Source organism: Triticum dicoccoides, chromosome 2B (assembly GCF_002162155.2).
Source record: "Triticum dicoccoides isolate Atlit2015 ecotype Zavitan chromosome 2B, WEW_v2.0, whole genome shotgun sequence".
Taxonomy (NCBI): Eukaryota; Viridiplantae; Streptophyta; class Magnoliopsida; order Poales; family Poaceae; genus Triticum; species Triticum dicoccoides.
The window spans coordinates 761,363,062-761,377,488 of NC_041383.1; the positions used below are offsets into that span (position 1 = coordinate 761,363,062).

Sequence of the window (14,427 nt, forward strand, 5' to 3'; positions counted from 1 at the left end):
ACGGGCCGGGCGGGACGACAACTGCTGGCGGAGGTCGGCCTTCCACCGGAGACCGTCTGGAGAGGACCGAGGAGGGTCACGACAATCATCAGCGCGGCGCTTGGGGCGGCCAGCGTCGTCTCCCCACTCCCGGGTCATGGCCGGCGGGGGAGGAGGGGAGGGCGCGTGGGGGCCGGGGACGCCGGCGAGCAGCAGGTGGCGAGGGGCGGCGGGAGGGGAGTCGGGGCGGGGAGTGGGAGGCGCGGGGTGGAGACGGGCTGACGGGGAAACCCTAGGGGAGGCCAGATGAAGCGCCTGGGCGGGCCAAGGCCTGCAGAGACGCGCGGCCCAACAGCCACGGGGGACAGGACCGGCCCAGGGGACAGGCCCACGGGATGGCCCAAGACCCCCACCCCAGTAGGCGGCCCAGCGGCCGGGGCACCCGGGGAGGGCCCAATGAGGCGGCTCACGACCAACGCGGCCCGGTACGTCACCCCCGGGGCGACCAGGCAAGAGGCAAGGGTTTCCCCGAGCGCCGCCGCTGGGCCGCCGGCGGGGCGGGACGGGGGCGGCGAGGCCAGGCCGGGGCGCGCCCGGAGCCAGGGCGGAGGGACGGGGGCACCGAAAGCAGAGATGAAAGGGCGGAAGGGAGAACGATGGGAGATCACAGCGGACTGGCCCGACCAAGGCGCCGCCGATGAGCACGCCGGAGCCGTGGTGGAGGCAGGGGCGGCAGCTCTCCAGGAGGAACGCGCGGGGCCGCGGTCGGCGCGACCAGCGACGCCCCATCCACCAGCGCGGCGACCCCGACAGCGAGAGCCCGATCCCAAGGCAGCAACTTGCCCAGCCACCGCCTGAGCCGTGCTCGAAGGCCGGCGCCGGCGCCGGGCCAGACCCGCGGGCAGTCGAACTCCCACCCCTGGGAGTAAGGCTACCAGCGGAGTCGAGCCGTGGCGTCCGGGCTGGGGCAGGGGGTGGAACGCGGTCGCCGCAAACAACGGGACGGCCCGCGGCGATGTCGTCGGCCTCGGCGAGATCAGCCCAGACCACGCGCGACGACGAGGCGGCAGGGGGGGTCGTCGGCGGGGCCGGCGTGGAGGTCACCGGCGGGGAAGCGGCGCGCGGAGGAGGCGAGGAGGGCGGAGGCGGCGGGGAAGCCACCGGATCGCTAGGATCGCCAGGAGCGTCGCCAGAGCCTTCGGGCGCCATCGGTAGATTTCAGACTCCGTGTAGGGGTGTTCGGTCTGAAGGATATTTAGAGGATCGTGTATCGAACACCTCAACTCGTCTTCCTGCTCACCACAGTTCCTCAGAAGTTACAAGTTCCACCTTAACCCCTAGTCCCCTACGAACATGTCGGCCATGTCGAGCGATGGCGGACCAACCGTCGCCGTGAAGCTGTTCATCGACAAGGAGAAGAAAAAAGTGCTGTTTGCAGAATCCGACAAGGACTTCGTCGACATCCTCTTCAGCTTCCTCACCCTGCCTCTCGGCACCATCGTGCGTCTCTTGGACAAGCAGTCTCAGGTAGGATGCCTCGACGAGCTTTACAAGAGCGTGGAGAGTATCGGTGAAGATCACTTCCAAACCAAGGCGTGCAAGGCTATGCTTCTTGCGCCGCTCAATGCCGCAGCAATCCGTTGCAATAGGCTTAAAGTGAAAGTTATCGACAAAAACCCAATGTATCGCTGCAAAAATACTAGCTGCGGTCATTCAACATTCAGCTCTGTCCCTGATGCCGTTTGCAGTTGTGGACATGCTGTTGAGTACATCGGGGAATGGACGAACAAGAAATGTTATCCTCCTGTTGCTGCAGACAAGGAGGATGCAGTTTTTGTCATTGGCGTCGCGAAGTTCATCATAACGGATGATCTCCAAGTTGCTCCTGCCTCCACAAGAGTAATGTTTTCCCTGATTGAAAGATACGGTATACCAGCAAAAGAGAACATTCTGGAGAAGGTGCTCCAGCTCAATTCTGCCAAGGTCTGTCTCTCACTCTCCCGGCATGTGAACATGTATTTACAAATATATTTTTTACAAGCTAGGAAACTGCTAAATTACGCTAGTGAATAATAACATCTATTGCATTTCTTTCAGATGATTGGTTTATTCAGGAGAGCGCTGCTGACGAAGCAAGTTTTAACCGGACTTTATTTTGATGTTGCTATCCCGCCGAATGCTACAGACATGTGTGTGCTCCCTGACAATATGTTTGCAAAACAGGCACAACTTGAGACTGATCCCGAATTCAAAGCCATCAAGATAAGGCCTGTTCATGCAAAGGATGATTCAGTGCTGTATGCTGAAGTTGATCAAGATCCTCGGCGCTCCACTTGGAACCATGCTCAAGTCTTTCACTGAGTTACCTCGGACCGGATGGAGTAAATAGCATAAAACTACTACTTTACAGGCTAGGGTTCTGAAAAACTACCGGTTTTTAATTTTTCTCAGGTAACTACCAAACGAGTGGTTGGCTGTTTCAGAAAACCCAAATGGTCGAGTCTTTATCAGTTGATACCGATTATGACAGGTCGGGCCCGGATCTAAACACGCCGTTAGTTTGACCGTTAACTTACATGTGGGGCCCACATGTAAGTTTCCTCTTCCTCTTCTCTTTCTTCTTCCTCTCCACCTCTTCTCTTCTCTCCCCCTGTGTCTCCTGTCCCGTCCATCTCCCCTCCCGAGCCGGCGACCCTCCTCCCCTCCAGAGCCGGCGCCTCCCTCCCCTCCCAAGCCGGCGACCGTCCTCCCCGAGCGGGCGACCCTCCCCCATCCCCCCCGAGCCGGTGACCCTTCACCCCGAATCGGAGCTCCTGGTGGTGACGAGGCCGGCCTCGTCCCTGAGTCATGGCGTGGCGGCGGCCGCAGGCGAGGCACGGGAGCCGCGAGTCATGGCGTGGCGGCGACGCAGGTGAGGCACGGCATGGTGGCTGTTGCGGGCGCGGCTCGCCGCTGCAGGTGATGCCCGGCATGGCAGCTGTTGCGGGTGCGGCTTGCCGGCCTCAACTGGTGCACGAGGTGGATTCCGCCGCTGTGGGCGTGGCTCGCCGGCCGGAGAAGGCAACGCTGCCCTGCCGAGCGAGATCGAGCTCCCGGCTGCCGCGGGGACCCGATAGCTTTTTCAGAAAACTCACAGGGACCTGATTGCTTTTTTCAGAAAACTTATAAGGACCCGATTGCTTTTTACAAAGCTTACATGTGGGACCCACATGTAAGTTGACGGTCAAAGTAAACGTTCGAACAAACTGTTATCTTACATGTGGGGCCCAACTGTCATAATCGTGATCAACTGAAAACGACTCGATGATTTGGGTTTTCTGAAACAGTCGACCACCCGTTTGGTAGTTATCTAAGAAAAATTAAAAATCGGTAGCTTTTTGAAACCCTGGCCTGTAAAGTAGTAGTTTTATGCTATTTACTCGATCGGATGGATTGGTAGTATCTACAAGAGTGTAGCTGCAAGTGTGAAACAGGAATGTCAAGGCTTACTCCTGTCCCCAAATCTAGCGCCCTTCTTTGGGTGCAGTGGTAATGTGCTGCAAGTAGAAGAGTTATTTCGTCGATGCCTTTGGATTGGATCCACTTGCTGCATTGAGCTAAACCCCAAATCCACTAGTGATGGAGCCTATATCAAGGGTTGGCCCATGAACTTCATGGTGACCGACGACCTCCAGATCCGCCCATTCTGCTTGATCAACACCCTCGAGTTCCTGCGCGCATCCAAGGTTCCGAAGGACAAGCTTGTGGAGAAAGAACTCACGCTCAACAAAACCCAGGTAATTCCTTGCCAATAAACAGCATCATCATTCATAACTCGCCACCGTTTTCTATGTTCTCATTGGGTTTTCTTGTCTTATTACCGCCACAGGTTCTGAAGCTTGTGGGAGCTGCATTTGGGACGAGCAAAGCACTCAGCAGCGTGCTCATGCCTTCGAAGAAGTAGTGAGCGTTTCTTCAGGCCGCCGGGCCATGGCATCCACACTGGTCGATGTGAAGCCCGGAGATGCGGAAATATTACTCGAAGTATCCTTTCTCGATGTTTTACCTTAGTTTGTTGCAAAACTGATTTTTTTAGTTTGCCGCCATCCATTGAGCATCATGTCGGAGGCGAATATGTCTTACTCATCGAGCTTGAAATTGATTTAAATATTTAATCATCCTTTTTAATGTTAGACCCCATATAGAGCAACAAACTAGTCACCAATAAACTAACTAGTGCTTGCAAATTATTCCTGAGGTGGCTAGTCACAAGTAACGCCACCTGAGGTACAGCTTCCGTTGAATCTGTCAGTAACTCAGTATTCAGTAGGTCATACCTTTGCATACCCGTCAAACTGGTTTGTTGAAGGCTGCTTCCGGAAAAATGTACCGCACGAGCAGATTGATCGAAGCATGGGATAAACTGTGTGCGTGGCCTGCTGTCAGCAGCGTAATTTCCTGCCCAAAAGCCCAAGAATGCCTTGACAACCTGTATGGCCGGTGGTAATTAGAGCTGGTAAATGCGAATTAAAAGGGTATGAAATTTTAAATCCATCCCATCATTTAGAGGCATAAAAAGTGACGAGGGATTAAGATGTAATCACTAAAACTATTCCCTCACAATTCCCACCCTTGCCTTAGTAATAAAATGGTGAGGGTTGGACTCTCAACTCTCATGCCTAAAACTACTCATAGTGAGAGTAACATAAGTTGTACCATGCAATGGCACATAGGCAAATGATATTGCAAGTAAATAAAGAGAGACAAATGGAATAACATAATACTATGTTACAATCACATAGCGCTTCCCAGTTGAGAATTGATTGACTAGACATGGTTTAGCAATAGATTTATTCAGATTTATGTGTTGGGGTTGCCCTTTGATCGTTTCGGTCAATCCTTGGAAGAAATATAATTAGCCGCTCAGGGAGAATCAGAAAAGGTACGGCTCTCATACCATTTTTTGCCATGATGATTGACAAATATTAGAGATATATCAATATTGCCTTCTTTGCTGTTGCAAAAGATGCAGCACAATTTAGAGATAGATATTATTCAGATTTATGAGTTCGTGGTTATAATTTGATGCATATATTAAGAGGCCCCGGGTTCTAGTTTCGCCCCGGAACCCTGAAATTTGAGGACTGGCCCTGACAACACCTCAAATCAAATCTGCTTGCCAGCCAGCCTCTTCATTGTCCAGACCAATTTAGATTATCAACATGCAGCTAGCTAGGCAGATACAGTGCAACATATATACATGACTGGAGAAAAAACTCTGAGCTGCCTTGCAAGTTTATCCAGTGTCCCTAATTGTTGTGCAGACAGACTAATCCTAAGTTACTACTCAACTCCATGCAGCACATTGAAATGATGAGCAGAGGCAAAACTGCTTACAGCAAACTTGACGCTAGTCACCAACAAGGGACGAGACAAACCAAATTGGTTGCAGCAGCTTGAAACTGAAGCAATCACAGGCCAAAACAAGTGCAGCTGTCTGTTAGCTTGGTTGCAGTTTGGAATAAATCATTATAGAGGTGTTTGTTTCAGCAATTTTTGTCCGTCACCTGTTTACGTTGTAAACGGATAACATTACGTGCGTTTGGTGGTGACCTTATGTATTCAGGTCCCTCCGTAATCAGGTCTGGGACAGTGATCGATCGATACCCCCCACACCCCCACCGGTAAATGATTCCTTCCCACCCACGAGCGCTCCTCACCCCGAGCCCTCCTCCTCCCCTTGATCTGCCTGCACCGCCGCCGCCGCCTCCTCCCTTCAAGTCCAGCGCCGCCACCTTCCTCGACCTGCTTCGAGTCCAGCGCCGCTGCCTCCCCTCGGTCATCTCCTCCTGATCCAGTGGCCGGGAACGACCTCGCCAGCCAGCCACCGCCGCAACCGCCGATGAGGATGTACCGCCGAAGCCGCCGACGAGGAGCAGCAAGGCCCATCTCTGGATCAATCTCTTCTGCCTCCATCAAGCTCCTCCTGCAGATCTCGATCTGATCTGTTCTTGCTCTGTTTCCTTTACACTGCAGAACAAAACATAATGAGGTTTGTCCATTCCGGTGCTGTTACAGTGTGTAATCAGTTCCCCTTTACGTTTACGTTACCACTCATCGAAACAAACACCTCCTATAATTACTCACTTCTTCTGTTCAGCTCTGAAATTTAGACTGTTTAATAATCTAGAAACCTCACAAGGTCATAATTGATTCATAATAAATCACCATAGCATAAAATCAAGTATGAGCAAGCCCTGACGACTAGCTAATTAAACTGTCTCTATTAGAAAACTTACTTCAAAGCAACCGAGCTAAAATGGCTACCCTTGTTTCTTGTGTTGAAAAATGCAAGTGAACGCACCCAAGGTACTAGCGTGAACCACACCGGCGGTGGCTTGGTCCGGTGCCGCCAGAGGCCCTCCACCTTCTCCGCCCTGCCGTCCTTGAGGCTGAACACCCTGACGAGGTCAGCGGCACAGTCATTGGCATACCCTTCGTTGGCGTAGCAGACACATCCGGCTTTGAGCTCCGGGCATCAGCTTAAGCCGAGGCGGCTCATACGCTCGCCATCGCCGTCTTCTTCATCGCGTACATCGCCGTCCGCCATCGTCGATTGCCTCTTCCAAAACCCCCCTCTCCCCTCTCGTTTTGGTCGCCATAGCCGTTGTCCCCGAGCTTGTCCGAGCTCCCGCGTACGCGTACGTGCGTGCGTGCGTGCTGCGGCTGCTTCCGTGCACGCACCGGCCTCGCCGTGGTCTACTGTTGCGGCTTGCTGCTCTACTGGCCGTTGATGCTCCTGCCGCTGTGTGTTGCTGTTGCTGCGCCTCGCTGCTGCGCCCTTCCTGCTAGGCTGCTACATATACTGCTGCTGCCCGTGCTGCTGCGGCTTGCTGCTGTCGCCGGCGGCTGCTCGCCTGGCCGCGCCCCCGTGCACGCGTGCCCGCACCCGTTGTCGCGCCCGCAAGCACGCGGCCACTGCTACTCTGTTGCCGTTGTGCTGCTTGCTGTACTGCTGCTGCTAACTACTGTAGATGTGGCTTGCTTTACCAATAATACATTGAGTAATGATACGTCTCCAACGTATCTACTTTTTCAAACACTTTTGCCCTTGTTTTGACCTCTTAACTTGCATGATTTGAATGAAACTAATCCGGACTGGCGTTGTTTTCAGCAGAACTGCCATGGTGTTATTTATTGTGCAGAAAACAAAAGTTCTCGGAATGACCTGAAAATCCACGGAGATAACTTTTGGAAAATATCAAAAATACTGGCGAAAGAATCAAGGCCAGGGGGCCCACACCCTGTCCACGAGGGTGGGGGGCGCGCCCCCTTCCTCGTGGGCCCCCTGGAGCTCCACCGACCTCAATTCCAACTCTATATATTTTGTTTCATGGAGAAAAAAATCAGAGAGAAAGTTTAATCGCGTTTTACGATACGGAGCCGCTGCCAAGCCCTAATCTCTCTCGGGAGGGCTGTTCTAGAGTCCGTTCGGGGCTCCGAAGAGGGGGATTCGTCGTCGTCATCATCATCAACCATCCTCCATCACCAATTTCATGATGCTCACCGCCGTGCATGAGTAATTCCATCGTAGGCTTGCTGGACGGTGATGGGTTGGATGAGATTTACCATGTAATTAAGTTAGTTTTGTTAAGGTTTGATCCCTAGTATGCACTATGTTCTGAGATTGATGTTGCTATGACTTTGCTATGCTTAATGCTTGTCACTAGGGCCCGAGTGCCATGATCTCAGATCTGAACCTATTATGTTTTCATGAATATATGTGAGTTCTTGATCCTATCTTGCAAGTCTATAGTCACCTATTATGTGTTATGATCCGGCAACCCCGAAGTGACAATAATCGGGATACTTCTCGGTGATGACCGCAGTTTGAGGAGTTCATGTATTCACTATGTGTTAATGCTTTGGTCTGGTACTCTATTAAAAGGATGCATTAATATCCCTTAGTTTCCAGTAGGACCCCGCTACCACGGGAGGGTAGGACAAAAGATGTCATGCAAGTTCTTTTCCATAAGCACGTATGACTATATTCGGAATACATGCCTACATTACATTGATGAACTGGAGCTAGTTCTATGTCACCCTATGTTATTGCTATTACATGAGGAATCGCATCCGACATAATTATCCATCACTGATCCATTGCCTACGAGCTTTTCACATATTGTGCTTTGCTTATTTACTTTACCGTTGCTACTGTTACAATTGCTACAAATATGCTACCTTTACTTTTACCACTGTTACCATTACTATCATACTACTTTGCTACTAAATATTTTGCTGCAGATACTAAGTTATCCAGGTGTGGTTGAATTGACAACTCAACTGCTAATACTTGAGAATATTCTTTGGCTCCCCTTGTGTCGAATCAATAAATTTGGGTTGAATACTCTACCCTCGAACACTGTTGCGATCCCCTATACTTGTGGGTTATCAAGACTATTTTCTGGCGCCGTTGCCGAGGAGCATCGCTCTATTCTTTGAGTCACTTGGGATTTATATATGCTGATCACTATGAGGAACTTGAAAGACGAAAGAACTAAGATTTTTCCCTCAACTACGAGGGGAGGTAAGGAACTGCCATCTAGCTCTGCTCTAGATTCTCCTTCTGTTTTGAGTAAGCTTGCGACACCTAAACCTGCTACTGCTATCAATTCTAATATGTCGCATGTTATTGATGATGCCACTTCTGCTATGCATGATACTTATGATGAAACTACTTCTATGCTTGATACTACTTTGCCATTAGGTGAATTTCTAGATGAACAACTTACTAGGGTTAGGGAGAATGAAATTATTGAAGATGAAATTATTGATGATAGTGATGATGAAGGTTTTCCCCCTAAGTATGAATTGCCTGTTGTTCCTGAGGGTTATGTTATGAATGAAGAAACTGCTAGAGATCTTCTTGCTTGCAATAATAGATCTGATCTTAAGAAGTTATTAGCTAAACTTAAACAGAAATCTCTAAATGCTAGAATGAAATATCGCCCTGCTTTTGCTACTTCATCTATCTGTGTTACTGATAAGGATTATGAATTCTCTGTTGATCCCGAGATAATTACTTTGGTTGAATCTGATCCTTTTTATGGCTATGAATCTGAGACTGTTGTGGCACATCTTACTAAGTTAAATGATATAGCCACCCTGTTCACTAATGATGAGAAATCTCGCTACTATTATATCCTTAAGATATTTCTGTTCTCATTAAAGGGTGATGTTAAAACGTGGTTTAACTCTCTTGATCCTGGTTGTGTGTGTAGTCCCCAGGATATGATTTATTACTTCTCTGCTAAATATTTCCCTGCTCATAAGAAACAAGCTGCCTTGAGGGAAATATATAATTTTGTGCAAATCAAAGAAGAGAGTCTCCCACAAGCTTGGGGGAGGCTTCTCCGATACTTAATGCTTTGCCTAATCATCCTCTTAAGAAAAATAAAATACTTGATATCTTTTATAGTGGACTAACCGATGCTTCCAAGGACCACTTGGATAGTTGTGATGGTTGTGTTTTCAAGGAAAGAACAGTCGACCAAGCTGAATTGTTATCGAATAATATGTTGACTAATAAAAATAATTAGACCCTTCCTGAGCCAATTCCTGAGCCAATTGAGCCAGCTCCTGAGCCTATTCCTAAACCAACTCCGAAGAAGAGGGGTGTTCTATTTCTCAGTCCTGAAGATATGCAAGAGGCAAATAAATCAATGAAAGAAAAAGGTATTAAAGCTGAAGATGTTAAGAATTTACCTCCTATTGAAGAAATACATGGTCTTAATATACCGCCTGTTGAAGAAACACATTGTCTTGATAACCCGACACAGGTAGTAAAAGTAAATTCTCTCTATAGATATGATAAAGTTGAAATCCCATCTACTAAATTTCCTAGTCAATGCTTAGATGAATTTGATGATTTTATGGCTAGGAAAGAAAGTTTTAATGCTTATGTTGGTAGAGAATTAAAGAGTAATGCTGTCATGATTGGATGCTTGAGTGATTATATGGCTAGAGTTGAAGGTGAACTTAAACTCATTAGCAAATATGCTTCTATGGTTACCACTCAAGCGGAGCAAGTACTTAAGGCTCAAAGTGATCTGCTCGATGAATTAAATAATAAACATGACTTTGTTGTTAGAGTGGCTATTAGAACTGGTAGAATGACTCAAACCTTTGTATCCTGAAGGCCACCCTAAGAGAATTGAGCAAGATTCTCAAAGAAATAATTTAGATGCACCTAGTCCTTCTAAAAAGAAGAAAAAGAAAAATGATAGGACTTTGCATGCTTCTAGTGAACCTGTTGTAGACACACCTGAGAATCCCAATGATATTTCTATTTCTGATGCTGAAACACAATCAGGTGATGAACATGAACCTAGTGATAATGTTGATGCTCAACCTAGCAATAATAATGAAGTAGAGATTGAACCTGCTGTTGATCTTGATAACCCACAATCGAAGAATCAACGTTATGATAAGAGGGACTTTGTAGCTAGGAAGCACGGTAAAGAAAGAGAACCATGGGTTGAGAAACCCATACCTTTTCCTCCTAAGCCATCCAAGAAAAGGGATGATGAGGATTTTGAGCGCTTTGCTGAAATGATTAGACCTATCTTCTTACGTATGCGCTTAACTGATATGCTTAAAGTTAATCCTTATGCTAAATACATGAAGGATATTATTACAAATAAAAGAAAGATACCGGAAGCTGAAATTTCCACCATGCTTGCTAATTACACTTTTAAGGGTGGACTACCAAAGAAACTTGGAGATCCAGGGGTACCAACTATACCATGCTCCATTAAAAGAAATTATGTTAAAACTGCTTTATGTGATCTTGGAGCCGATGTTAGTGTTATGCCTCTCTCTTTATATCGTAGACTTGAATTGAATAAGTTGACACCTACTGAAATATCTTTGCAAATGGCCGATAAATCAACTGCCATACCTGTCAGTATTTGTGAGGATGTGCCTGTTGTGGTTGCGAATGTCACTATCTTAACGGACTTTGTTATTCTTGATATTCCCGAGGACGATAGTATGTCTATTATCCTTGGTAGACCTTTTTTGAATACTGCGGGGGCTATTATTGATTGCAACAAAGGCAATGTCACTTTTCACGCTAATGGTAATGAGCATACGGTACACTCCGAGGAAACAACCTCAAGTTCGTAGCATCAATTCTATTGGAAAAATTCCAACTATCATTATTGGAGGTTTTGAATTTCCTCTTCCTACTGTCAAGAAAAAGTATGATATTCTTATTGTAGGGGATGTTCATATCCCCGTTGAGGTAACCTAGTGTTATTCGAAATTTCTCCGGTTCCATGTTATTCGGAATGAGTTTGTTAACAAGACTTGATCAACCTTGTTAGTGAATTTCTTTTGACGATCATGAGATGGATGAAACTAGAAGGCACAACCTTCTGTACCCTTTTTTCACTTTCTGTTATTTAGAATAAATTAAGAAAAAATAGTATTATCTGTCTGTTTTCTGAATTATCCATGCAATAAAAAAATATCCCGAAAAATAAAAGGTCTGCAAATGCCCTGCAAATTAAGTATGATTTTTTATGGAATATTTGAGGATTTTAGGCACTGAGAACACAGCAGGGGGGCAAGCACCTGGCCACGAGGGTCCAGGGCACGCCCACTCTTACTGGGTGTGCCCCCTGCCACGTGGGCCCACGGTGGTCCCCCTCCACTTATTCCTGCACCCACACACTCCATCTTCCTCCCAAAAAATCCCCATCCAGTTCAAGCACGAGTTCTAGCTCATTTTGCTGCGATTTTCGATCTCCTTGCTCAAAGCTCCATTCACAAAACTGCTTTGGGAGATTGTTCCTTGGTATGTGACTCCTCCAATGGTCCAATTAGTTTTTGTTCTAGTGTTTTATTCATTGCAAATTTCTGCTGCCTAGGTGACCTTGTTCTTAAGCTTGCATGTCAAATTTATGAGGTCCCAAGTAATTCTAATGCATGATATAGGCTCCAGGCACTTGTGGAAGTAGTTGCTACCAATCTTGTTTAGTTTGATTCACTTTTATTTTGAAGTTACTAAAAATTTCAGAAATTTTTCAGAGGAAGAAATATGTCTAGGAAAATGTACCAAGGTGGTTCCTCAATGAAGAGAGGACCCCGGCGTGCTATGCGTGAGCAAGATGATGAACCACCAAGGGAAGCTGACGTGCGGCCTTGTGAATGGCCGTCAGAAGAATTTATGGTCAATGCAGGCATCAAGGATGAATTTGATGCATATGTGCGTAATGCCGATCTTGAGGACTTCATGCAAGATAAGTGTCCTCAGTACTACCAATTGACTGATTCATTCGTGAGAAGGTTTAAATTTACATCTTCGCGTAATTCTCAGAATGTCATGTTTGATATTTATGATCAATCATATACCATGGACCTAGAAGATTTTACAACTGCTTGCAAACTCCCATAGTGGGGTAACGTTAATGAACCCCGTAAATCTGAACATAAAGACTTTCTAACTAGTATCACTGTGGGAGAATCTAGGGATATAGCACAAGCTACCATAGGGAACATTCATTTTCCTGCTATACATTATTTTGCTCTCTTCATTGGTAGATGTATTAATAGTAAAGATGAAGCATGTCACATGTGTGTCCCTAATCTTTGTGTTCTTAAGAGTGTTGTATTAGGTAATAAAATTACAACTTGGGGTCGATTGTTGCACGTAGGTTGCATAATAATGGTTTAGTTGGAGATTTATTAGGAGGGATTTATGCGACCCGTCTTGCTAATTATCTTGGTATACCTCCACGCGAGGGTGATATGGAGTTGCCTCCCGCTTATTTAGATTATGACGCTATGGTCAGTCATCGTTTTCTTGTGAGGAATGAACAATTCCTGCAGTATCGACTAATCTTTGACAGACGTCGCGTTGTCCATGTTACTCTCCCTGCTCCTTCCCTTTTTGATTACCAGGCAAGATGAAGATATGTTGTAACCAGGGAGGAGGCAACCGAACACGAGAGGAGAGCGGAGGCAGCTCGCCAACATGCCGCAGCTCAGGAGGCATTGGCTGCTGCATCTCAGTACGACCCCAGTTATAACTTCGGATATCAGCCAGGCTATCCCTGGCAATAGACCAACTTAGGACAAAAGCCTAAGCTTGGGTGAGTACGTATTTCTCACCGATATTACATTCATGTTCACACACTCATTCTAGTTGTCGGTGTTCATACTTTTTCTTTGTACTATCCATGCTAGTTTAATTTCTTTTTCTAGCTTTCTTCTTGTGTGTTTTATAAACCTTAAGAAAAACCAAAAAAATTAGTTAGTTTAATTTCCATGCTTGTAGTAGTAATTAAAATGAAAACCCAAAAATATTTCTCGCTCTTCTTTTGCTTGTTGGGAGCTTTCCCGTGTAAATAGTTTTATTTCTTTTTTTTCCTTTGGGGTCGAGAGGAGAAGACCATAATGAAATTGCTTAGTGGCTCTTATATGCATGATCGTTAATTTAACCAAGAGCCCATATTACCTTGTCTTTTCCCTTGAATTGAATGCTTGCAGATTCCAGCTTAGTCCAATGCACGCGCACTATTATTATTATTCACATCGTTCGGTCGTGCAAGTGAAAGGCAATAATGACGATATATGATGGACTGATTGAGATGAGAGAAGCTGGTATGAACTCGACCTCTCTTGTTTTTGTAAATATGATGAGTTCATCATTCCTGATATAGCCTATTATGAATAAACATGTTTGCACTTACAATTAGAGATTATAGTTGCTTATGCCATGCTTAATTAGCTAGGAGCTTATAATGGTTTACCTTGCGTGCCAACATGCTATTAAAATGGTTGTGATGTGGTATCATAGGGTGGTATCCTCCTTTGAATGATTCGAGTGACTTGACTTGGCACATGTTCACGCATGTAGTTGAAAACAAATCAACATAGCCTTCACAATATTTATGTTCATGGTGGATTATATCCTACTCATGCTTGCACTCAGTGTTGATTAATTTTAATGCATGTTCATGACTGTTGTCGCTCTCTCAGTTGGTCGCTTCCCAGTCTTTTGCTAGCCTTCACCTATACTAAGCAGGAATACTGCTTGTGCATCCAAACCCCATGAACCCCAAAAGTCATTCCATATGAGTCCACCATACCTTCCTATATGCGGTATTTACCTTCTGTTCCAAGTAAACTTGTATGTGCCAAACTCCAAACCTTCAAATGAAATTCTATTTTGTATGCTCGAGCAGCTCATGTTTCAACTAGGGTTGTCTGTATCTTCCAGCTAGGTGGGTTATTCTCAAGAGGAGTGGACTCCGCTCCTCATTCACGAGAAAATGGCTGGTAACCGGGATGCCAAGTCCCATGATCAAAAAGATCAAAGCAAATCAAAATAATTAAACAAAACTCCCCCAGGGCTGTTGCTAGTTGGAGGCACTCGTTGTTTCGAGCAAGCCATGGATT

At 46.6% G+C, this 14,427-nt stretch overlaps 1 protein-coding gene across 1 annotated transcript in view; it reads left to right on the top strand.

The window, feature by feature from the left end:
- Window positions 1–1,341: 1,341 nt before the first annotated feature.
- The window catches only part of LOC119361346, a 72,230-nt gene continuing 59,144 nt past the window's right edge, over window positions 1,342–14,427 (top strand). Inside the window, exon 1 of the mRNA XM_037626600.1 lies at window positions 1,342–1,740. Coding sequence (XP_037482497.1) covers window positions 1,342–1,740 — 399 coding nt within the window. The remainder of the gene's footprint in view (window positions 1,741–14,427) is intronic.